The sequence below is a fragment of the Phalacrocorax carbo genome, chromosome 2 (genome assembly GCF_963921805.1).
Source record: "Phalacrocorax carbo chromosome 2, bPhaCar2.1, whole genome shotgun sequence".
Classification (NCBI taxonomy): Eukaryota; Metazoa; Chordata; class Aves; order Suliformes; family Phalacrocoracidae; genus Phalacrocorax; species Phalacrocorax carbo.
The window spans coordinates 28,189,880-28,216,423 of NC_087514.1; the positions used below are offsets into that span (position 1 = coordinate 28,189,880).

The 26,544-nt window shown below is 44.3% G+C and overlaps 1 protein-coding gene across 1 annotated transcript in view; it reads right to left on the reverse strand.

Annotated features, from left to right (window-relative positions):
- The window catches only part of NECAB1 (N-terminal EF-hand calcium binding protein 1), an 81,687-nt gene extending 64,451 nt beyond the window's left edge, over window positions 1-17,236 (reverse strand). The window contains exons 1-2 of the mRNA XM_064442435.1: window positions 16,593-17,236; window positions 12,149-12,173 (exon numbers count right to left, since the gene is read on the reverse strand). Coding sequence (XP_064298505.1) covers window positions 12,149-12,173; window positions 16,593-16,634 — 67 coding nt within the window. The 5' untranslated portion in view covers window positions 16,635-17,236. The remainder of the gene's footprint in view (window positions 1-12,148; window positions 12,174-16,592) is intronic.
- Between the last annotated feature and the right edge of the window lie 9,308 nt (window positions 17,237-26,544).

Sequence of the window (26,544 nt, forward strand, 5' to 3'; positions counted from 1 at the left end):
CTTACATTTATTTCAGTAAAATTCACCTCTCTGTTGAATAGATGTTTTTATGTGTAATATAGGCCCAAGTGATATCCCCCAGCCAGTCAGCTCCAGAAACACTAGTGATCTCCAGGACACATTTTGGATAGCTTACAGCATATCTGATGAAGGAAAGCCACACACATCCTCTTTTTTTTTGAGTTGAAAGGTGACTTCAGTGAGTGAAAAGATATCAAGCAAATAGCGAACAAGGGCATGTATATATTTGGAGTCTGTGTGCCCAAAGCCACTGGCAAACAGTGAGTCTACAGCCAGTGAAGGAAGTTACAGTGATGTAGACGAGCAGGAAGTCTCGCACAGATGCCAGCAAATGCTGGAGGGCAACAAAACAGCTTCCACTCCCACGTATTTCAGGATTCTTGTTAGGACTATGAGCATTTCCTAGCAGTTAAACATGCCTGTGGGCTCCACAGAAGGCTGGCAAAGCAGTCTTTCCACAGCAGAAGCCACATCAGATGGAGCTTGTATGGCTGAACTGCAGTCCTTGGGCTTATGGCAATTGGAAGATCCACATGGAAGAGCTTATGGCAATCAGAGGGAAAAACCCCACTGGGCTAAATCTCATCCTGGGATTCACCTTGGCAGGATGGGATTTGGAAAGCAGAGCCCATGGCACCGTCCCAGCCCCACAAGACAGCGCTGATCCTGCCTCCAGGCTGGCAATGCGCACACTGCCAGGGCAGTTGGGTTATTTAGGGTCTGGGGCTCTCCATGCACAGTCCTCTGCCCTTGTAGAGCAAAAATTATCAAAGGGAGAAGAGATAACAACAAGTGAAACCAATAAATAGAAAAAAAACCCTGTGGCAGAAAGTATTTATTCCCCAGGAAGGTACAACAGGGACTAGGAAATGACAGCATTCAAAATGAAGCAGTCACTTCTGCCATGGGAACAGCAAGGGCCAAAAACACAGCCCCACCCCAGCCCTTACAGTTCTCAATGGGACCTGACTTCTTAAATCCCTCGTGGGAGTTGTGACAGTCCTTTACAACTTCATGAAATCTGGCTGCCTCTGAAGAACGTAAAGTCTTAAAGTGCCTCCCTCAGGCCACAGTCCTTGCACAGCTGAAGCAAACACAGTGGGAAGTCAGCATAAATGTGGGTCCTCCTCCCAGCTCACCTGTTCCTGGGCACCTGCTGTGTGACTTGCCTTTTTGGAAGGAGCTGATAGTCCATACCTACTGTAAAAGATTTGGATCAGACCACTTGAGTGTGAAAAGATATTGCCCTGTACACAGAGAAAATTGAGGTGGAGGGAGGGAGGACAGGTGACAGCAGACATGGATGGAATTAGCTTTTGCATCTGCAAAAAGTCAAAAAAAACCCCTGATTTATTGGCACATGACACATAGGCTGGAATCAGACTAAGGAAGAGCTGCCAAAATAATAAAATTCAGTGTGCCAAAGAGTATGCTGATAATAAGCACTAGTTCACAGGCATAAGGGGCTGCATATGAAAAATCACAGACATAGACTGAAGCTTTAAAGATTCTGGGCACACTAAGCTTTCATTGATTCTGATCTGTATCAAGTGTTGATATAACCAGAAATTATTTTGAGCTATTATTCCAGCTGCTATGGTAGAAAATCTTAGCATGACTAACCAAGTGGTCCCAAGGGGTCTAGGCTAACAGGGAGAAGATTTAGCTTTAAAAGCAGGCATTTTGTCTTTATAGAAATAATAACATTTGGAATCTGGAGCAGAGTCCAACCATGCAGCACCTGAAAGACCCAGGGATATAGGATAGGGAATCCCCCCCCAGGCAGATCCTGGACACTGAAACGGGATCCAGGGTGGTGTCTGCAGTGAATCCAGATGGCCAGGAAGCAAACAGCAGCGTGGTGAGTGTTCCTGGAGGCTGTGCTACAAGGGTTTTGCCTTACAAATCCATTTTACCATTTGGGCGTTCAAATCAGCAGTGCTGCAGTTCAGAGAATTTTTGTGCTCTGGCTCCCATTCAGAATATTTGTTCTGTAAAGTCATACCAGTTAAATGTATAGCTCAAACACAGTCACTATGATGTCAAGACCTGGCCCTCCTGGGTATCATGGTGCATAGAGCTTCCCCAAGGGATTCCTGCACATAGCTGTTTCTCTCAAGTCTATAGGCTAGCTGAAGACCTCAAGAGATGCCAAGATGTTGTGGACCCAGATTAGGAGATACTGGCTGAGGAAAAAATGCTGAAATCAGGGATATAGCATGCCTTGCTGTGGTGTAACTTTTATTGAAAAAAAGTTTAATCCCACGAGTGGTGATCTTCAGAGAGCTTCCAGGCCAACTCTGATGGTTCACGTTAGGGTGATTCAAGAGGTCCCCTTCCTGAGGTGCTTTCCCTGCCTCTCCCAGGCATATTTGCTCAGTTCTCTGGGATTGCTTAAATTAGCTCTCTGGGCTACAAGCTAGAGCCACTGAGAAGTCACCATCTGAGGACTGCTGTAGTGAGGCCGTATCACCCTGCCAGAGCTCACCTGGAGACACATGAACAGACGCAGCTGGTAGAAGTCTTACTTGCAAAGCCAGTGTTCCTTCTGCAGTGGCACTGTCAATAAATAAGGTATAGGAAAACACCTATTTTGATCTCTGCAAATCTGACTCTAGACGGAGCATTGCGAGATTTTGTCTTGATCATCGTATAGGTGCATCTTGGTGGTGTTTTGGTTATTCTGCGGAAATCTTGTTGGGTGACTCAAACGCATATGTACTGTGGATCAGTCCATTTGGTCACTGACACCAGTGGAAGCTATAGGATGCTGCTGCTGCACTCTGTTGCCTTATTTTAAAGAGTCCTTCCTTTATGACTTGCAGTTTTTTGTCGGGCTAATGTTCACATGGTTTTAGAGCTGCTCTGAAATCCCCAGGCCACTGCAATCTACAACAATTTTGCTACTGCTGGAGTGCCTTGTGTTTTAGAGAGGACACTGGGGGACTTTTCCTATATAAATTCTTATGCTAAAGGCAGGTGAGGAGATGCTGTTAGTATTATCATGCTATACAGTTTCAGAATTTTACACCAAAAATGTGATGTCCCTGCTCTGTATCATGGACATCAAGGCGTGCTAAATGAAGACATGACAGAATGAGATTAGTCTCATCTGACTATATTTTTCATTTTACAGATTCTAGTTCAATGAAATTATACACCCTGTATTTTTAGGGGAAAAGAAAAAAGCTTTCAGTGAGTGCTTGTTTGAAATGTCAGAGAAAAAAATGAAACCAAACATAAATGTGCTGGTTCTGGCATTAATAATATTGTGTTGCTGGTTTGTTCTGGGTGTTTCAGGTTTGGCCACCTCTGGAGCTTTAGTCTTCTTTGTTTAGTCATTTTATAAATTTTCTTTCATTTGGTTGCAGCCCTTCCTGACTGCCTGCAGCATATTTTTTTTCTGAAGGTTTCTGCTTCTATAGCAGATATTACCTAGAGTGTTTTCAAATATCCTTCTCTTAAAAGCATTAAGGAAATTTGAGATATAGCTTGTACTCAGTGCCTTTTCATAACAACTGACTTGTATTTGCAAATCTGTGACAGCATCTATATACAAACTATCTTTTCTAAATTTGTCATGTTAGAACTGCCCGAGGGTTTGAGGGCAGAAGCTGTAAGTTTGGAACGAGGCCATGATCAAATACCAGTTCTAAATTTGTAGAGGTGAAAGAGACAGCTGAGAAGCCCTCCTTCTGGCAGAAGTGGCTGGGGGACACTCTCTCCTCCCTCCAGGTTTAACTGGATGGCTATTTCCACTCTGAAAAGTGCTAAGGGGAGTTTTAAACACCAGGAGCAGGAGAGGAAGCTCATGTCTCAAAGAATGGTTATTGCGCTGGCACATATACTCAGCAGCCCACAGCCAGGCAAACATGCCTCTGGGCTTGGAGTCATTCGTTTCCACCTTCATAAGGATAGACCTGAAGCAGCCAGGGTCCCCTCAAGAAAAGATGGTGATGATAAAGTAGAATGGGAAGAGCAGTCCTCTTCTCCCACAGGAGGATGGGAAGAGAAGTAACCCCCACCATGAGGCAGACAAAGGCAGGGCACTGCTCTCCAGTTATTTTGTGGTACTCCCTGACTCTGGTCAGTGTTGAACCATCAGTGTTGAAGCATCTTCCCTCAGCTGAAAGACTGTTACTCTTGCAATACCGTGAGTTGCATTCTCTGTAGATTATAACTTTTTTCTTCCCCATTTGACAGTCAGACTGTGACTGAATTCTGCAACACAGTCTATATTTGAAGTTCCATCCCTGTGCTAACAGGAGGGAATTATAGCATGAGGCTATACTAATAGGGCAATGTCAAAGCTGCACGGTCAGGAGAGGCCCCAGGATGACTTTTACCAACAACTGATATTGTTTCATTTGATTGCAAGTCACTGCAAGGCTCATGGGCTGCCCCGCGTCCCTCTTAGCATATCAGAAGATAGGAGAAACACCTCATGCAGACAAGGAGGAGGATAAGCACATACAGGTGCTGCAGTCACATGTGTGGGGCAAACACTGTTGCCTGTAGATGAGGGAGGTAAAAAATTATCTTAATTAGGAAAAAATACATTTGGCAGTTCCAGTTTTCCATATTTTTTGTCCCTGCTGGCTAGGAAAAAGATTTTACTATTTGAGAAGAATTTAACTAGTTTGATTTTGTTTCAAACAGCAAAAGGAATGAAATAAATGAAGAACGAGTTGGCGAGGAGCACAGCGGCGGCAAGGGCAGGTCCCGTGGCTCAGCGGTGATCAGGGCAGGCAAGGGGGTTCCTCGTACCCGAGAAGCCCGGGGGTGAGCAGAGGGGCCCGTCAGGAGCCGGCAGCTCTCGCGAGCGAGGCTGACGCGCAGCTGACGCGGCCTGGGGCGTTGCCAGAAGCAACGGCGGGAGATTTAAACGGCCCCCAGGGAGCGCGAGCGGCCATGGCGCGGCGCGGCGGTTCGTGCAGGCAGGGCGAGCGGGAGGGACGCCACAGCCCGCTTGTAGGCCTACAGCTCAGGCAAGGCCTTGGGCAAAATGGTGGGCACTCGCCTCAGAGCTAAAACCACTGTTCGTGGAGCAAAAGCCCCCGAGATGTCAGACGCAGCCACCCAGGTGGGTCTGGTAAGAATGGACACATCAGTACAGGTGGTGGGCTGCAGCAAATGCCCGAACGCCCCTCCTGACGAAAAGGTAAGTACCTGCACGAGGTGTGCACAGGTCGATGACCTGTTACATCAGGTGGCCGAACTGCAGGAAGCAGTTAAGAGGCTGCGCAGTATTAGAGGAGCTGGAGCAGAGATAGACAGGTGGCTTCAGAATCGTGTTCCTGTGGCAGACACTGCCGAGAATGAGGCCCCTTGGACCCTGGTGACTAAGAAGAGCAGGATTCCACATCAGCCTGCACTCTCCACCATCACAATCAGAAACAGATATGAAGCCTTAACGACTGAGCGCACCCAAAGTCTGCAAAGTCCCCTGCAAGGGGAAACTGCACCAGCAACATACAGTAGACATTGTAAAAAGGAATGATGAGTGCTTGTGGTGGGTGACTCCCTGTTGAAGGGTACTGAGGCACCCATCTGCCGACCTGACAGGGAGTCACGAGAGGTGTGCTGCCTTCCAGGAGCCAAGGTTTGAGATGTGGCCAAGAGGGTGCCACAACTCATCAGGAAAACAGACTACTACCCACTACTACTATTTCATGTAGGCATGAACAACATTGAGAGCCGTAACCTGGGTAAAACCAAGGAAGACTTTCAAGCCCTGGGGGAGCAAGTGAAAAACATTGGTGCCCAAGTAATCTTCTCTTCCATTTTGCCAGTTCGAGGGAAGGGAGCAGCCAGAAACAGGTGCATAATGTATATCAGCTCCTGGCTACGTGGCTGGTGCCACCATGAGGGGTTTGGCTTTTATGACAATGGGGTGTTCTTCAATAACTACAACATGCGAGGAAGGGATGGAATCCATCTGTCTAGAAGTGGCAAGGGAATCTCCAGCAGTAGGCTGGCTAACTTGGTGAGGCGGGCTTTAAACTGAAGGACTTGGGGGGTGGGATCCGTTGTGAAAATGCTCACACCAGCATGTCCAGTGGGGGAGTAAGTCAGGCCAAGCAGTGTGGTGATAAAGGTTCCTTAGCTGTCTCTCAAGAGGTGAAACAGAAGAGTAATCACCTCAAGTGTATGTACAAAAATGCATGCAGTCTAGGTAACAAACAGGAGGAACTGGAGCTCCGTGCCCACTCAGAAGGGTACGACATAATAGGAGTAACTGAAACATGGTGGGACACCTCAAATGACTGGGGAATCGCATTGGACAGTTACAGGCTCTTTTGTAAAGACAGGCAGGGTAGAAGAGGTGGAGGAGTTGCACTCTACATTAAGGAAAACCTTGAATGTATTGAAGTCAGCTATGGTGATTGCGACTGCTCTGTCGAATGCCTCTGGGTTATAATCAAAGGCATTGTCTCCAAGCAGGACCTCACAGTGGGCATCTGCTGTCGACCTCCTAACCACGGTGACGATGCCGACAAAGCAATATTTGGTGCACTAAAGCAAGCTTCTGGCCAACAGAACCTGGTCCTTACGGGTGACTTAAACTACCCAGACATTTGCTGGAAGAACAACACAGCAGCTCACATGTCATCCACCAAGTTCCTGGAACGCATAGAGGACTGTTTCCTGATACAAATGTTGGATGTGCCAACCAGGAATGAGGCACTGCTGGACTTGCTATTCACAAGCCGAGAAAGCCTGCTTTGTAGTATCTCAGTTAGTGAGAGCCTTGGCTGCACTGACGACAATATTGTGGAGTTCGGGATCCTGCTGAGTGTGCTGAAGGTCAGCTCTGAGACAAGGGTTCTGGATTTTAGAAGAGCAAACTTCAGTTCACTCAGAGCTCAGTTGGGAGGGATTTGATGGGAAGCTTCCATGGAAGACAAAGGAGCTAGTGAGTGCTGGGAATTCTTCAAGAACCCTCTATCGGAAGAACAAAACCAATTTATCCCCTACAAAGGAAAGGGAAGTCAGCAGAGAAAGAGGCTCCCTTGGCTCAACCATGACCTCCTGGGTCTACTCAAATCCAAAAGGGAAGCATACCAGAGATGGAGAAGTGGAAGATTATCCATTGAGAACTACAAGGGTAATGCCAGAGCGTGCAGGAATGCAGTTAGAAAAGCAAAAGCCCAGCTCAAATTGAAACTGGCTGTAGATGTCAAAAATAACAAGAAAGGTTTCTTCAGGTATGTCAACCATAAGCAGAAAAAGTAGGAAAACACAGCCCCACTGTTAAACGGAAAAGGAGAGCCAATCACCAATGATGCAGAAAAGGCAGAGGTCCTCAACACCTTTTTCACCTCTGTCTCTACCAGCACTGCCAGGTCCGAGGCTGTGGGAATGAAGTTGCCAGCTGATCCAAACACTGACCCACCATCAGTGAAGGAAGAGTTAGTACATGAATTATTACAGGAGCTTGACCCCTACAAATCGACACCATCCACCCGAGGGTGTGGAGAGAGCTTGCTGACATCATCGCAAGGCCACTCTCCATAATCTTCGAGAAGTCATGGAGAATGGGGGATGTCCCAGAGGACTGGAGGAAGGCAAATGTTACCCCTATCTACAGGAAAGGCTCGAGGGAGGATCCGGGTAACTACAGGCCCATCAGCCTTACTTCAGTCCCTGGGAAAGTTATGGAACGAATCCTCCTGGGGGCCATCACAAGTCAGATGAAGCACGTGATTGGAAAAAGACAACATGGCTTCACTAAAGGCAGATCGTGCTTGACAAACCTGGCAGCCTTCTATAACAAAGTGACTTGCCTGGTTGACATGGGGTGGGCGGTGGACATTGTCTACCTGCACTTCTCCAAGGCCTTTGATATGGTCCCCCATAGTCTTCTCCTGGACAAATTAATGTGTTATGGCCTAGAAAACTGGTCTGTGCGGTGGGTGGGGAACTGGCTGACAGGCCGCACCTAGAGGGTGGTAGTAAGTAGCTCCTTTTCCAAGTGGCAACCTGTCACAGGTGGAGTCCCCCAGGGATCGATATTGGGCCCAATGTTATTCAGTATCTTCATAAGTGATTTCGATAACAGGATCAAGCGTAGCCTGATTAAGTTTGCGGATGACACCAAGTTGAGTGGGGAAGTAGACACTCCAGAAGGGAGAGCTGCTCTGCAGGGAAATCTGGATAGGCTGGAGGAGTGGGCCAACAAGTACCTTATGAAGTTCAACAAGGACAAATGTAAGATCATGCACCTGGGAAAACATAATCGGGGAGTGCAGCACAGACTGGGATGCACCTGGCTGGAGAGCAGCTCTGTGGAAAGGGACCTGGGGGTCCTGGTGGACAGGAAGCTCAGCATGAATGAACAGTGTGCTGCAGTGGCCAAGAAGGCCTACAGGGTGCTGGGTTGCATCAAAAAGGGCATCGCCAGCAGAGAGAAAGAAGTCACCATCCCGCTCTACTCAGTGCTTGTCAGGCCACACCTGGAGTTCTGTGTACAGTTCTGGTCCCCGCTATACAAAAAGGGTGTGGACAGGCTGGAAGGGGTCCAGAGAAGGGCCACCAAGATGATCAAAGGACTGGGAAGCCTGCCATATGAGGATAGGCTGGGAGAACTGGGTTTGTTCAGCCTTGACAAAAGGAAGCTTCGAGGGGATCTCATCACCGTGTACCAGTGCTTAAGGGGTAGCTAGAAAGAAGATGGAGACTCATGGAGAGGACAAGGGGGAATGGACACAAATTGCTCTTGGGGAGATTCCGATTGGACATGAGAGGAAAGTTTTTCACATTGAGGACGGTCAACCATTGGAATAATCTCCCCAGGAAAGTGGTTGACTCGGCCACATTGGACACCTTCAAGAGTCGTCTGGAGAGGGTGCTGGGCCATCTTGTCTAAACTGCGCTCTTCCTAGAAAGGTTGGACTAGATGATCCCTGAGGTCCCTTCCAACCTGGGATTCTGTGAACTTCCCTTTTAGCTGGAATTTTTCCAAATTAGCTTTCCTCTGAATGTATGGAGTTTTGTAAAGTAAACCTGACCAAAACTTCATTTTGACATGCAAACTTGAAAATTCTCCTTCCCAAAAAGGTCAATGTGCAACATCTCACCTTTATGAAATTGCTTTATTTCCCTCAGGGTTTTCTGTTGCTTTTGTCAATATTATGAACCATATATTTCTTAGAAATGTGGTATTCCTCCCCTATGCCTTTTTGTTCCTCTAAGAAAATCACACTACTTTTTCAGTTATGTGAGGAGTATGGATCTGCTCCATTCAGAGTGGAGCTGCTCAGCCATGAAATAAGAGCTATTGACAGGGTTTATGAAGCTGATCGTCCTGTGGAAGCTGTGCATAGCTGATATTTCCAGAAATGGGAGGGTAATGGAATGATATATGTGCGTGGGCTGGCAAAGAAAGAAGCCACCATTCCAAAAGAAACAACATTTGTACAGCTTCTTTCAAACAGGGAAATGACTGTTTGATAAAGGAGTTCCTCAATTAAACCCAGCTATCATAAATCGTCATAGTATTTTTGAGTAACAGCAATTCAGCAGAATTTCTTGGCTCTTTTGATCTCTTATTGTCTTTACAAGAATAGTTGCCTGTCTTTGTTGTGGAAGGCTAACCTCAAGTCCCACGGTCCCTAAATTCACAGTAAGAGCACTATCTCCTCTAACACTCCTATTCATCAGATTGATCTTTTTCTTTTTTTTTTTTTTTGTCAAGCAAGTATCTAGTAAGGTTTTCGATGATAAATTTTGGGGGGTATTTTAACCTCACAGAGAATGAATATGGCAGCTCTGAGAGAGTCCTGTTAGAAGTGTATGGGTTAACAGGAGTGTGTCATGGACAGTAATGTAGTATTTGTTACCGTAGCCAATACTTGGTTTCCTGCAGCACAGACAGGTGATACTGAAAGTGTAAGTTTCTTAGTCATTAACAAGAGCTAATAACCTGTGTTGACACCAGTGTAAGCATGTTATATGAGTGTTCACTTTCTGAGAAGGTACTTAACATCCCAGCCTTAAAACAAATCTCCTCCTTATTAATGTGGTATGAGCCTGTGTACCGCTAAATTAGCAAAGTGGAAGCCCCATGGGCAATTGATGGTTGAGCAAACACAATTAAGCACATGAGGACTGAAACAATTTCAAGCTTGTGGACTTAAATTAACAGAACAAAAGTGGATTAACTTAGCCACTTTTCTCCCAATAATATATTGTAAAGGATCTGTTTATAGGTATGAACTCTGATGACCAAAGTCTCCAGGGCTCATCTGGCTTCATATTGTTTTGGAACAAGCAAGTTTGTCATTAATCATGTGAGCTTTTTCCCCTATTTTAATAGAAAAGTATCAATAATAAACTGTGAGGTAACCCCGCTGAGGGCTGAAAGTCTTCCTGACCGCTGAAGTGCTGTGGATCCACCAGGGCTGGGACAGAGCATCAGAGCATGAGCTCAGAGTCCAGGGACGTGAAACTGCAGGGGCTCTTTTTGACTCCAGGGGATGGTGACCACTGCTCTGAACCATGTGCTCTGACTCTCATCAGTTTTCAGGGTAGTCACTTAAACATCTGTTCCAAACACCACAGTGAGGTCTGCAGGGGATACCAGCAATGCTTGGCTGTGCCTGGCACACAGCTAAACTGTAAAAGCATGGCTGAAGGGGAAGGTCCTCCTCCTCCCCATCCCAGCCCTCACCTTGGGATTCAGTCTGCACCATCACTGCCCTTCCAAGCCACTGACAAGCTGACTAAGGGCGATAAAAATACCCCACTATCAAAAAAGTAACAGTGATGGGGTCTGTGATCCCTGAGCTCTCTGAAGGAGCCTGCCTTGGTTTAGTGGGAAGTGCCAGTTGCTGCACATGAGCTGGGGCAGGAATATGCAGCCAGAGGTGGGCCGTGGTGGTCGGATTGCCTCTCAGCAGCAATCAACAGTTATGATCAAACTGTAAGTAGCCCCTTACTGTCCAACAGTTCTTCCTTGAAAGTGATTCTCTCTGATTTTTCCCAATAGTATCCATTAGCCCTTTAAATATCTGAGAATACACTTTATGGAACCTGCACAATACCTGTTTTCTGAGGATTGAGTGGGAATTACTTGTCAGGGTTAAACCTGTCTGAGCCGTGGCTTTGACACTCTTCAATTCTTTCAGGAAAAGACGAAAGTCTGGCCCATGCTTTTGAAAGAAGTCGCATCTCCCTTCTTCCTGTACTTTTGTATTACAGTGCCAAATAGTTGCGAGCTTGCATTTCCTTCTCGTCCTGCAAGATCTAACTCTGGTTATCTGAGCTAAGTATATATACTATTATGGTAACTGCAGAGCTACAGAAGCTCTTCATAGCTCAAGCATAGTGAATCTCACACTCTGTGTGATGCAGGGAAGTAGCAGAGGCTTCATTTCTCTGCTGGGGTATGTGGCACAAAACCAACAATGTAACTTGTCCAAAATTGCGAAGCAATTCTGAGATGGGAAAAGGAGTCAGGTTCAACACCATGACTATGTACACGAGCAAAAAATTACACTTGTGGTCCTTACAGCAAGGACCTTTCCCTGCTGTGGCCAAAAGAGGAGCATTTGTGAAGCCTTACAGTACTATGCTCCAACTTAGTGAATTTAAATAAAGGAAAAAAATTATGCGGAAGGAAAATCAGTCAGTAGCACAAGGTGAAAACTTTCTATTAAGACCATAATAAAAAACTCATTACTTTTGTGTTATAAATATGTGAGTTGAATTCAAGGCTTTATTCTGCCTACTGACATGCTGAACAAATACATAACTGCAAAATGCAGGAAACAAGTCTGGTAGATATAGCCTATGGTGTTCTTAAAAAGTAATAAGATGGAGCTACTAACAAGTATTTCAAACCTTCTTGTGAACACAATGTCACTAAGAAAACACCCACATGCACCCGAAGAACAAATCAAAACCACATGCCAAATTGTGAAAGCACAAGATCTGCCCTTAAAGAACCCATAGAGAGGATCATGCACAACAAAATACATTGCATTGGGCCTGTAGAAAAAATAAAATTACATGAGGGATGGCTGGTTTTCCTGTTAAGATGTTTAAAGCATGACTTAAAATGCTGAATCAATGATGGTTGTTTTTTTTCTCCAAAGGGAGGGGGAAGACACATGATGGGTCTTACCATTTTTGTCTGCTCTTCTTAATATCTGCACAAAAAGAGAGAGAGAACAGAATAACTTTTTTTTTTTTGTATGGGTTAATAGCATACAATGCAGCATTTAGTGGGCATTTATAGTTTAAGCTTTACATCATATTTTCACAAGGCTGCATAAAATTGAAAAGCCCTTAGTATGTCTCCATGCTTCCCTCAGAACATTGCTTTCTTTAATTCCTCCTGTGCTGTGTGCACAGAAAACCAAGACCATAATATAAACCTGCTTTATCTTCTAGTTTGTGTATAGCTTATAAGGATGACCTTCAGGTACAAAGCCTGATACCATATGGCTACCATGATACTGGATTCAGGGTTGAGAGAAGTGGTTTCAAGAAGCAGAGCAAGGATGGTAACTGGGAGTGTGTGCTGAGCATCTGAGTTGGTGAGAAAGACTCAGGGTTTGTGTGGGTGGAGGAAGCAAAGGGATAAGTCAGGCGAGGAGCCAGGTGGCACGAAGGAATCAGGCTGGGTGTGGGCGGCAGAAAGATCAGATGTGTGGGAGCAAATTTGAGGATTGCTCTGATAGTGAGTAGAAACCAGATTCAGAAGAAAGGGGAGAGGGAAAGCATAGAGGTTTATAGGATGGGAAGGCAAGGGCAGAACGGGGGTGCCTGCTGTAGATCCTTTGCTGCAATACTTCTGCCACAAAAACTGTATGTGACCCCAGCTTACCCACACAGTCACAGGTCTGCCTTTTCTCCCAGCTGTAAATGGCACATGCTGAAGAACTTATTTAAATATGTAGGTGAGAACCTGTAACATCTTGTGCAAAGTCTGAGAAGATGATCCTGGCCCTGCCCTGCCATTGGCGTGGGGAACAGCACCAACCCATCCAGGGCTGTATGCAAGTGCACCAGCCCTGTCTTACTGCTGGCGACATGCTGGTGTGCTCACCTGTTGCTGCTGGAGCCCCACCGCGGGTGCCACCACATTGGTACACGCTTTGGAGAAGGGATCAGGGATAGGGAGCAGAAGTGACAGAGGGGGTCTCCTCTAGTTGCTTTGCTCCCTGCTCTCAGGATGAGGTGGTTTTGCTGTGGCATGGGTCACTGTGGGACTCTTCAGCTATGTGCAATTGCCATGTGCTGCAACCCTGCTATGTTTCTGGACATAGTCCTCACCACTACTTCAGCCTGAGCCACAATGGGGAGTCATCCAGGCAATGCTATAACAAGTTTAGACAAGGGAAGAAAGCAAGTCTTCCAAATATAGTTTCTATTGCTGCTATGAATATCAGTAAATGAAAGAATTTCAAAATGGGCACATGTATTTTTGTGAGCTGACAGCAATGGAAATGTTCTCCCATTTGATAAACTGCTAGTAGTATCTAAGCAGCTTCTCCAGCACATGTTGTAACTTCTCTGCTCCTGGAGATGAAACCAAAGGATCCAGGTGCCAAGCTCTGTCGGAGCATCTTTGTGACTGTGTTCTGTTGGGTGGGATTGGCGGGGAACTAACAAAGTTGTGACCCACACCCAGGGCTTCACTTATGGTCTCTAAGCTGAACTTTGCATCAGACCAAGTTTACAGCACATAAAGTATGAAATAAACTTAGTAAGATGACATCTTGCCTCCCTATATATTTAAATAAACCATATATTGCAACTCAATTTTCAGTATGAGGACCGGACTGTTTAGGGGTTTTAAATTTTTACTCTTAAACTGGAGATTTTCTCCTAATGAGAACTAGAAGACTAAATGCAGAGGAAAGGAAGGATCATTAACAGCATTATTAGAATAAAATAAAAACTCTTTCTACAATCCTTAACATGTAAAATACAGTCCTAGATTCCTGGCAGGTTTGGCTAGATTTTTCCGGGAACTGTTGTTGCTCTTTCTCCTATCTCATTGGCAAGCAGCCTTTCTTCCTTTCTGTGTCACCTGAAGGAAAAGTCAGCCTGCTTGTCAAGGTACCCACCAGCGTGCTGCCTGTAGGACGTGGTGCTGCTCTTCAGTTAGTAACTGTATGTGAACTGAGAAGGCAAAGCCGGGGTGCTGAAAAGTTTCGCAGATTTTCAGCTGGAAGCGGGGATTCGTGAAATTTGGGGAGGGTAGCGAAACACGAAGATCTGAGATCTAGAGGCTTTCTTCTGTCCAGTTACACCCGATGAAAGGGAAGAGTGGGAGCCCCAGGCAGATGCAGATTTCAGGCTAGCGCTGAAATCTCACTCCTCCCCTCGCAGGTGCCTGGGCAGAGCTGCCCGCTGTGGGCACGTACACAAGCATGGCCGACGGGCGAGAGCAAGGTGTGCTCCAGTGAGGTCATAAATATGCCCAGCATGGCCCCAGGCAATATTAAGAGGTGACCAGTGACTTGTGCCATGAGTAGCAAGGGCCCGTGCAGAGCCACACAGGTGTTACAGCCACACCAGGCGATGCAGGTCACACCTTGTGCAAGACTTTCATGGGAGCAAGAGCACTGGCTGCTCAGGCTTGGCTTATGGATGTACAGGACTGAGACAGCTATAGCAGTGGAGTTTCGATCAACTAGAAGTGCCCTGTAAATACGGGTCAGAGGTGGCAAAAGTTTCTGCATAAGTAATTTTTCTGTTTTATTTTAAAATTAATTTATTAATTTATTTATTATTTGAATTTTGGATTAATTAATTTTAATTATTTTTTAAAAAACCCTTATGGAAATGTTAAAATCCTTTGGACACTTGATAGGGACTTTGACACAAAAGCAGGGACGTGGTTGGAAAGAAATCAGGTCTCATTAGGTCCCTGCCCAGCTCCCAGTGGGATCAAGACCTCAGTGCCTCTCACAGAAGGGAGGAGCAGATGTACAGTAACAACCCCGCCACTCCCTCCTCTTCACCAGTTTGGTTAATGACACCTGCTTTTCTATAAATGTGAACCTGAGACCGTTTTAAGAAATTGCTGAAAATTAAACATTTTTATTTGAATGATATTTTTTACTTTGGGTGAAATTAAGTTTTCAGTTTATCAGGTATTCTGGCCAGCTGAAGTCTCCTAACCCAGCATGCTGTGTTAAACTGGGGAATCACTCCATTTATTGTTTTTTAACTCTTTCCTGGCAGCTTGGGTTCTCTTCTGTCTTTGCAATGTATGCCTCTAATTCTTCTCTTTCTCTTATGAAAGGTATTTATATGACCAAGAAGTTGCATTTTTTCATTATACACTTGAATGAAAATAATAAAAGTCAACAAAAAGTCTAATTTAAATGATTTCTTATGGAGCCTAGAGCAAGCAGGACATCAGAAGATGTGGTTTTCCTTAGGGGCTGCTTGAAGTAATTTCAGGAAAATGTTGTGGAAGTTTATGCGGGCGCATTAGAGAAAATATCTAGATAGATGGTCCTTAAGTCAACCTTTAATACAGAACATGCCATTTCCAGCTGGTAGTGTGGACTAACCCTGGTATAAGCATTGGCCTGAAGTAGATCAGAGTTGGTAGCAGAGTTGGTCTGAAGATTTGTAGCTCTCATCAAGGAGAGAGGATACTTTGGAGATCTTTGGGTGGGAATTTGCCTTTTATCCAGGACTTGCCTTGGCCCAAGAAATGCTCTGTGGTGGGCAAGTATACATAAAAAAACTTTACAGCTGTATCTTGTGAGATGCTGAGCCCTCAGTGGTGGTCTGGCACAGCACCCCTGAGGGAGGGGAAGGATGGCCAGGTGAGCAGGAGGGCACCTTGCAGGGCTCCCCCTCAAAGGGCTGAGGGGCTCAGGGGCGCTCTGCACATCAGCCCTGGGCACTTCAAATCCATCAAGGTCTAATGGGATGGGAGGGAGCCTGCACAGTTCGGGAAAGAACTTTTGCAGCATGAGACACTCTTCAGGGGCGGGGTGGGGGGGGGGGGGTATAGGGGGGAAGGGAGAGAAGAGGGGGGAGGCTGAAAAAAAAATTAATAAAAATCCAAGCAATGTATTTTGAAAAGTGACAGTGTTTTCACCCAGTGCTTCTAACCACCCCCAATTGCTAACCTGCTCTCCCTACACATGCATGCCATCGGAAGCAAACTAATTCCCCTCATTAACATTTTAAATGTTAAAAACATTTAACAAAAAAGGAAAGGGGAAGGGAAAAGGGAAGGAGAAGAGGAAGGAAAAAGGGAAAAGGGAAGGGAAAAAGGAAAGGGAAAGGGAAAGACAAGCAGAAAGGGAAAGACCCACAGCCACACTGGGCTTCACCCCCTTCCACCCCAGGGAGGAAATCACAGCTCTAGGAAAAAAAAAAGCAACAAAAGAAGAAAAAAAAGAAGAAAAAAAAAAAAAGAAGAAAGAAAAGAAGAACAAAAAAGAAGAAAAAAAAGGGGGGGGGGAGGAAAAAAGACAAGAAAAAAGGCAAAACAGAAAAAAAGAGACACAGACCCCCCCACCCCCCCAAAGGCTTGCAATCGCTGCCGTTGCTGGGGGGAGGGGTGCACGCCCGGGGGGCCGCGTACTCACATCGCGGAAGATGCGCAGCCCCGCTCCCGGCTCCGCCGCCATCCGCCCGCCGCCGCCGCCCGGCCGGGGCCGAGCCGCACGCCGCCGCTGGGAAACCGCCCCGAAAGGGGCTGGGGAAGAGGCTGCTATGGCTTCTTCTCACCCTTGAGGGCGCGGGAAGAATTTGCCCCCTTCTGCTGTGCAGCCGCCTTGCTGCGTCTTTAAAGCGTGGTCATGGCTAGACTTGCTTTCTTTCCGTTAAACAAACTTGGTTCTTGCGGGCTGGCTTTGTCAGGTCAAGTTTTCAGCTTCTCTCATCATTTTGGCTGCTTTCCCTGGATACGGTCACCTGGGGGGGCGGGGGATATCACTCCACAAGACCCCGGACCGAATGTGCTTCGGAGTCTCAGCGGTGCAGAGGGGTGATGAGGCTTAACTGCGCTTTCACATGGCCGGTGAAGACATCACGATAAGCTGGGCTCTGCAAAAGCACTTGGGCTTGAAAATAAGGTCCTCGAACCAAACGTACCCCTCAAGGTGGCCTGGCCAAAAATCAGGGGCTGTGGGGACCTGGGAGTGCTGGGGTTACTGGAGGGGAGCAGACGGGGAGCTGCAGGATGGGGCAGGAGCGGGCTCTGGGAGGCGAGGACAGGTGAAGAGGAGGATGCCGGGGTGAGGGGGAGAGCAGCTCTGAGGGAAACTCTACCCCCGTGTTACTTCAGACGCTGAGAGGTTGTTACGTGGACATCGCGTAACGGAGGCTTTGTCTTCGTTCTCCTACCACACGCCACTAGCAGATGGCATTGCAATTATACGTCACATATTATAATAATATGTATTGCAATTATACATTACATATTGCAGTAATATTATATATTATCCTTTATATATTATTATATATTATTATAGATCATATTATGGTTCACAACAAATGTTAGAGTGAAGGTTTTACTTTAAAAGGCTTCATGTATGAAAAGCCTTGGTCGTGGCGTGACCTGCTGTGTGCGGGTGTTCCGGCCTCTTCTACCTCCCTTTTCAAGTTTCAAAAGAGAACATGAAAGAGGACAGAGAGCGACGATTGTCAGAAAGACAAGGCATTTCACAGGGTCAGAAATTTTTATCTCACTTCCTAAAGATGGCTTGAAAAAGAGGTGGGAAATCATCTCAGGCTATTTTTGGTTTTTAACAATACTGAAAGGCTTTTATCTAATTTTATGTATGTATTTGTTTATTTTTATGATGGAAGTATGGGAATGTATTTCTTTCCAGAGAGAGAAAAGAAGAAAGAAGTCCAAAAGTTGTCTCAAGAGCCAGGAGGGTGAGTTAAGGTAAGGAAAATCCTCTTTAGACTACAGGGGCTTGGTTTTGTTAACTGTTATAATAACAAAGCCAACAATAATTTACATATTTAACTTTATTGACTAATTACTATCTTGGGATGAAAAGGCTTTTGTTGAAGAACCAGTATCATTTCCCCTTTGATTAGTCTTAACATTCACTGTGAATATTTTGTCTAGAGAAGTCTTCCTTAAAAACAGCAAGAAGAAAAGGTCTAATCCTGATATTTTTAAAACATAAGAAGCAAAAATAACTCATAGGCCTTCTATTACATAAGGAAGCATTATTTCCATTATTAAAGAGCTTATTTGCAAATCTCCTTTGCATGCCATAGAAACGTGAAAGCACTGTTTAAATAATCATTTTTAGAGACTTCAGGTTTCAGGTTTAGATGAGCAAATACATCTGTGAGCAGAGCAGGTGCATAACTTAATGGTGATACTTCTTTATACCACTTTAAAATTTTCTGAATATCTCAATTTTAACAACATGAGCAGGATGAAAACTCTGAATTTTACCAGCTTCCCTGTTATTCAACGATTTCCCTTTGTCTCTGAGCGAAAGGCTGTGAGGGGGAGGAGAGGAGAACAGGGCCACGTGGTTCCCTGTGGTGTGGGAGTACAGGTATGGTACTTGCTGCTTTAATGGGAGGATGATGGGTTTGTGAATACCCAGGTGAGGTTAGCAGAGGTCAGCACACAGTGATACACTCACTTCTGCAGCCACAGACCCGTGCTGCTTATAACCTATTACAAGAAATAAAGTTGTTTTGTGTGCAGATGAGGATAAAACCTAAAACTACGTGCTCTTTTTCTTGCCATTATGTCACAGCATTAAACTTTTACTTAGAAACCAGCCTACTGTACCAACATCTTTGCTCATGTGAAATGAAGTGGTCAGCCAGTATTTAATGATTTTGCCCTTTCATCTGGGAAAACAAACAAATGAAAACTGTCAGCAACAGCTACCGTACACTTACTGTGCAGTGGGCTGTGCAACAAGGGCCATCAGCGCTGAGATAGGCAAAGCTTCCTTTTTACTGAGGAAATGCAAGCTGCCTAACCGTCTAATCAAGTTTCTAAATCACTCCATGATGTTTAGCTATGTCTGTTGCCTCTAAATGACAGGAAAACCACTATATAATGCTTATGTCAAAAAAGAACCTTTCCAGCAGAACAGCTTGCATGCTCGGGTACCCCATGGGTCTGTAGCGAAAAGTACTATTTGCCCTTGGCTAAGGAAATGGATCTGCTTTATGGTCCCTTTTTGGCTGCAAGATTGGATTGGTACCTAACAGAAGAGTTGAATTAGCGTAGGAAGATGTCTCCAGCTCTCAGAACATGCAGTTTTGTCTCAGTTTGAACATCTGGTCTGGTGCTCTGTAGGCCAGCCCCAGAACAGCCTCTGGTTTGTGTACCCAAGTGCTGCCCCCTGTAATATTTTCCTCATTACTGTTCTTGATCATAAGCTATAACAACAGAGAAATTTCAGAGTTAGTATGTGTGTGGCCATGGCTTGTTATATGAGCGGTAACAGGATGCTAGAGAGTACCTTTCTTTTCCCTTACCCTGTGTCTTGCAGATGGACTAATGTGACCCGAGCCAGTATCTTTACAGCTCCGTATTTCCACAAATGGGACTGTAAGGATGGAAAAGTAAGTCCCCTTCTATATGGTCTCTGTGCCAGTGACAGCAAGGGTAGATGTACTAAATCCCCAAAGGAGTGATGGTGTGCCTGGAAGAACATTAGGTCAACCACCTATAAAGGGAGTACGTGACTACCTCTAGTTCATCAGACAAAAAACACCTCAAAGTTCCCAGATCCAGGGGCTCACTTTACCATCGTCCTGATCCCTCCTGGGGCAAGACTTAAGCCCCTTCCTCCCTTCCTCCTCTTCTTCTGGTCCCATACCCACTCTATGGTGGAAAGGAAACCCAGACACAGGCTGAACTGGAGCCACAGTGCGCTCTAACAGCAATCCAGTGTAGACAACAGGGATGCGGGTGGTACATCAGCAGGTGAACCTGAATGCAGTCCGTGAGTATTGGAGCTCTTTTCTAAATCACCAGGAGAAGAAATATAAGGTAAAGCCATAATTAGACATGGAGATGCTGGCTTCTGTGTTGGTAAGAGCTCCTGCAGGAGGAAACCACACAGCTTGCACGAGAACATGATTTTCTTGTTTTTGTTTATTTACATGTGCTTTCTATCAATATTTGGGAAAAAGCACTGAAGACCTCTCATTCAATCCAGTTTTCATGTAGGTTCCCAAGCGTAATTTTTCTTAATACTTTGGTGCCTTTGACAGACTCTTACCAGACAATGGGAAATGTCAAGTCTGGGATCTCCTGGCATCTAAGGCGGGCTTTAGACTGGCAGCTATGAACCTCAATCTCTCTTTACCATCCCCCTTTCTGTCTGTAGGGGGCACATAATACTTCTGGGGTAGAAAAGTGTCATTGTAAAGATAAACGTAGTAAAGATGGAACAGTTTTGGGTCAGTAATGCACAGCGGTGCATTGGAAGTGCCTAAGTAAACCATATGTACATCACTGTACACAGAATATCAGTTGTTCCTTGCAAGATGTAACACATTTTTTCTACACGTTCCTTCGCGTAGATCCAAACAGTTTGGTAGATTTTAGGACACCTTTTTAGGGACATGTGAATTGCATAAGGTGTGTGATGATAATTCATACACCGAGTAGACTCTTCTATGCACATTTTGTTTCTGACCAGTCCTGCAGGAACATTTTGGAAGCAAGTGGTGTAACTGTAACAGGTGATCCAACAGAGACTATGGTTCGTGGTGAGAAAAAGCCTACCTGCTGTGTGGCAGGGTGTCTAAGTCATATCTTACTTATTAAGACAGATTATTAAAACAGATATTACTTATACAATCTAAGAAAAGGAATAAAGAAAAAGATCAAAACATGACAGAGAGTCAGAAGCATAACAACGTAACAGCACAGTAAAAAAGATGTACTTTCATTCTTTGTATTTGCAATATTCCCAGAAAAAAAGGTAGGCTGGAACTGCTATTGTTAGTCTGCAGCTAAAAATAATTTAATATGGAATCCAAACCCAAAGAGGTCCAGTTCACAGTACCTGTCAGACTCAGATATAAGCAATGGTCCTGAGCAGTCCGTACAGCCCAGCTCCTTTCTCCTTCAGAAGGGGGATCATCAGGTTATTTGTATTGCAAAGCTTTAGTTGCTAAATATTTGTCAAAGCTGGGAGGACAGTTTTCCGTACAGCTGAAGAAGGGAGTGAGGCTCCCCCAAAGGGTTAAGCCCAGCCTTAAAGGTCCTGGTCTATATTGGCTCTGAAGAAGCCATTGACTACAGAGTAATTTTAGGAGCCTGGTTAATTTATTCAAGTGCTTGAGGCTTGTTGGGATGTGTAAATAATTACTGTTTCTTCTCCATGCGTATGTACCCTCCCACCAATGCCAACCTATCACTAACGTGCTTTGAATTAAGTGTTTGAGGACTCCCACTGAGAAAAATGCCAAAGACATTCTGCCTCACAACTAGGCCAAAAGTAAGTGCCTATATACATACGGTAGACAGTACAGCAACCTGGGATAGTGTCTGAGACCTATGACATGGAGTCATGGTTTTGAACTTCGGCAAAGCTTTGGTTTTTAAGCTCTGCTTTAGGTGTTCAAATACTTTTCTAGGTGCAAGCCATCATCCTTCATATGCAAAAAGGATTTAATTACATGAACCCAGTAACAAGATCATGGATCTGAGAAGAACATCCCAAGTTCATTTCAATAGCTAGATTTGAGAAAATTGAAAATATTTTTATAAAAATTGACTTATTCCAATGGTGTTGTGAAATGAAGGATTTTCTGTTTCCCAGGCTGCCGCTGCTCCTCAAGGAACACAACTCCCATAAAGTAGTACCTGATGTGACGATGCCAGCTCTTTTCTTTGCTTTTCAGTTTGAAAGCCCTTGACAGTTGTTGAAATTCTGCTCTCAGAAACAGCCGCCTGCCTTATTCCAGCTCAGTGATTTCATCATTTACAGCCATGCTGACAGCTCTGAGTCTGTGAGCAACCCCCTCTCCCCACGACGTGCAATGCTTACAGCCTGGTGGCGCATCTCCTGGTGCTTCTAATGTGATGGAAAGCCAAGGGCTCTTTGATGTGTTTTTGACTGATGTTTGTGATCATACTGTTACAATTGACACTCCATTTTGCTTTCAGAGCATCTTTTATGGGGGACTGAATTCCTGCAGAAAAAGCAGGTATGGGGCCATCTTATTTAAAAAAAATCTCTAGCAAATTTACATTGCCAGAGCATTCAGCAACAAGCGCTGTTTGGTCCCCAGCTGTTATTATGTTCAATCCTAGGAGAATAATGTAAAAAAATTCAAAAAAAGGAGGAGGGGAATTAGGATGTGATGTTCTTTGTTATGTATTTTAACAATAATTAATACAATGAACAGGCCAGTAATTAAAATAATCAACAGGTGTCTACTTGAAATAAAAAATCAGTTCTGCTAAATGGCAGAACCAAAACCTTTAACCCATCCAGAGTGCAGCTTTGGAGGAGTTTCTATCCAAATGCAACTTTGTACTAGAAACTGAGATAATTTCCAGTAATGAAAGTCAAAGTTTTGGCCTACTTCTGAATATTGTGCTTCTTTGGAGAAACTTTACATAAAATGTTCCCAGAGAAGTTCTACTTACAGACGCAATTTGAGACTGAGGATAGCAGAAAGTGATTTGGACAAATGCATCCCACTAATGCCGTCATTATCCCAGAGCCAGGCCTGTGAAGGCTGGTTCAGTGCCACATTGCTAGCCCAGCCCCAAGACAGCTAGGTTAAATTCCTGGCCATTGCAGACTTTCTGTAGGGTCCTAGACAAATAATTTAGTAGCACTGCTGTGCCTAGGGGCCCCCAGATCCATGAATAATCTGCAAACTTGCTGAGGGTGCTCCCTGTCCCATCATCCTTGGCATTAACAAAGATGTTACATAGTACTGGTCCCAGTATCAGCCCCTGTGGTGCACCACTAGTGACTGACCTCCAGCTGGGCTGGAGAGGCTGAGAGAGCTGGGACTATTTAGCCTGGAGAAGAGAAGGGTCAGGGGGATCTCATCAGTGTACATAAATTTACAGATAAGGGCAGGAAACCAACATTCTGCAGATTGGCATATGCCCTCAAAATGTGCTCATTCGCTGCAATACTAGCTGGGAACTGTAAATAAGATTTTAGGATGTATATTCTCTACAAAGGCCAAAATACACAAACTTGGTCTTCAAAGGATGCAATAGAACAACAGGGACATTGTATGCCTTTCACTGTGAGAGACACTGTCAGCATTCAGAGACTGATTGTACAAATCGCATTAAAATTAATGGGAAATGCAAGACTGAGTTTTCTACATGGGATATTTACCCTCTCTGTGAAATTTCAAAGGCTCTTTATTACTCTCAGTAAAAAATAAATAGACAGTTTATACTTCTTTGGTGTGTTTCTGTGCTAGTTATATTAATATAAGTAAAGAATAATTGTATTCTTTTGTGTCAGTGTGTTGATCTTCAGAGACCCCCTGAAGTAATGCTGCTGGTGTGAGTAGAGGGTCTAACAGTATGAGATAAGAAGCTGACTCCTTTAATTTCAGTTAGCATGAGAGCTGTAGGAATCAATCACCATTTCTTCTTTCCCTTTCCCTTTCCCTTTTCCTTTTCCTTTTCCTTTTCCTTTTCCTTTCCCTTTCCCTTTCCCTTTCCCTTTCCCTTTCCCTTTCTCTTCCTTTTTATTCTTTTTCTTTTCCTACAGAGCTCTAAGTGTGCAATCCTTCCCTGGGAAAGATTTTAATCTGAAGACTCAGCCCCCTGCCTCATTACGGGCTTCCTGGGACTGCATTCTGTGTTTGGAGGATTGAGCCCTGAAGCAGACGCAGTACTGCAGTGGACGATAATGACAGAGTGTGGGAAGACTTCAAGGGGGAAGAACATTATGTGTTCAAATCCCTCAGGTTGTTTTGAAAATTGTATCCATGATTATCAGTGAATGTCCGTGACTTATATTCTTACTTACTAGGACATCCTTTATAAATATTATACCAGTCATAGCAATAACAGTTGCAGGCATTTTCCAGTTAAAATAAGGAAGACTGTCAACCCAAATGAAAAATTTCCTAATTAAAGATTCAGATCTCATTTTAAAAAAATGCAGGCTTTTGTGAATCTCCTCAGTGTCCAAGTCAGAGAACAGTTTGCCTAGATGAAATGTAGCAAATTTGGAAAGGCCAGTTTTTGCATTTGGATGCCAATCAAGAATGCTGATTTTCTACAAGAGGACCTGGCTAATAAAGTTTTTATTTTCCTCCCCTTTGGTTATAGATTAGATGACTAGATATAGATATTTCTGATGGACAAATCTCGGTATTTAGAAGAGTTTATATTTAGATTTTGATTATTCTGCTATAATGGGACCTCTTCAAATCTCTGGCATTTGTGACAATTATTGACAAATACGGCAGTACAGAAATGGGTGGAAACTTAATATTTTTCTTGCAGACACTCCTAGAAATCTTAATCATGGGTCATCGCCCTGTTATGCTAGATGTTAAACAGCTGCAGGACAAATAGCAATACTCACTGGTGGATGAATCAAATAACATTCTTATTGCTAAAAAGCCCCACAACATAAACATAATGAAATTCCATCTCCCTGCATAGTCCTCAATATGAGTCTGCTTCCCTTTACCTCAAATCATCTCCTACATAGTTAGGGGATAATAAAAGCAAATATCCTGGAGACAATAAACCTGTATTGTCCAGTTCCTTGTGATATGCTGCCAGAGTAATGATTGGGTTAAAGTTCCATAATATTTTCTGGGTCATTTGAAGCAGTAAATCTGAATCCCATAAATTCACATTACTAACATTATTGTCTCATAGAGTGCACTCATTGCCTTGTGGACTGTATCATAAAAAGACTATTTTCAAAAGGTCATTAGTATCTGACATCTAATTAGGGATTGTTCTCAAACTGCTTTACTATTCAAAAATTGAAAGTGGTTGCAAACGCAATTGTCCGTGGGACAGAGAGTTTGTTGGTATTAAAGAATTTTCCAGCTTAAAAAAAAATCACTAAAGTACTATTCTGTAATCATCTTAACATTTGACTGAAGAGAATCTAAAGTCACAGGATTCTATTAAATTTCGGACAAAACTGGTTTCCTTGTTCAGAAGCCCTTTCTGCTTTGAAATATTATTTTTTTCAGTAAATATGTAAGGAGTTGATCATTGATTATAAAAGATTTCAGCACTGTCTGTTGTTTATAGGCTCAGAGAACACTGCCCTTCAATTAGAAACAAGAACTTTTTCACTGGAAAAGGATAGTTTTTACTCACCTCCCTCCATCTCTAGTTGATATTAAATACTATGTTAATTTTCATTTCTAATCTGTTCATGCTGGGCTGCTTTATCCAGTTCTATATAGCTACTACAGCTGTGCCATCTTGTGGTCTGCACAAAGGTTGTAATGTTTTGTAGCTTGGAAATTAATCAGAACGGTAGCAGCTTGCCATCAGCCACAGCTAAGGTGGCACGAACAAAATGGCACCCCCCAAGAAATAGTCCAAGCCCTCTGTTAAGCAGAGGATGCTTCACAGGTGGCCACATGCCCAAACCAAAGTTTCAGGCTCCTGGCAGTCAGAAAGAGCAAGGGCTGTCATTGTGATAATGTCCAGAGGTCTTTTCACCTCCAAAAGGCACTCATGTCCTACTTGGAGTCTCAATAAGCCATAGCAAAAGTGTATGTAAGCTTTTCTGTAAGGTCTTGTGTGTCTTCCAAAGCAGCGGATTTATAACCAACCCTCTGCTACTGCAGCCCGGCTTAGGCTGCGGACCTGAATGTTGGCTGAAGTTACTTATTGAGTGCTTGTTGCTCTTCTTGTTTCCTTTCGTTGTTTTTAGGAGCAGCAGCAGATGGGTCTACAGGGACTAGACAGAGTTGATTCCAGTTTCACTTATAACTCCAGAGCAAAGAAACTGCTTTTTCTTTTCATGTAGGACCGGCCGTTTAATCTCAGTGTTAATAACCAGTGCTTAGATAGTAGTTTCTGCTGTTGTGAGAAGAGGTGGTTTTACTTACTGCCATGCAGTTTGGTATCCCTTGGGCTTCTCTATGTCCAGCTGCAAATCAGAAATGCCTTATGGCTGCTTTTCCTGCTGTAGGATGGCAGTGTTCACAGTGGCCCTTCTATGTGCTGATTAGGTGCTGTCCTAGAATTGCCTCTTCTGGGAGACGACCTTCTCCCTGAGAGTTAAAAATCTTTTCCTATTTTCCAGCCTAAACATACTCATGGCCAGTTTATTCCCATGTATCACTTTGTCAGCTAAAAAGTCCTTTTCCTTCCCTGAGGTTTGGTCTTGATAGCTTTACGGAGAATAATTGCTTCCTTTTTCAGCCTTGGTTTTGCTAGACTAAGTAAACTCAGCTCGACTCAACTCAACTCTTTAATGTTTCTCTCATTAACAGAAGCTATCAGTCCCCTCCTCGTGTCTGCTCCATCTGCACTGGCTGATATTTGCTCCTCTTCCCCAAAGCAAGAGACAAGGATTTCATGCCATCTTCCAGAACTGGCTCACAAGGAAAATGTCG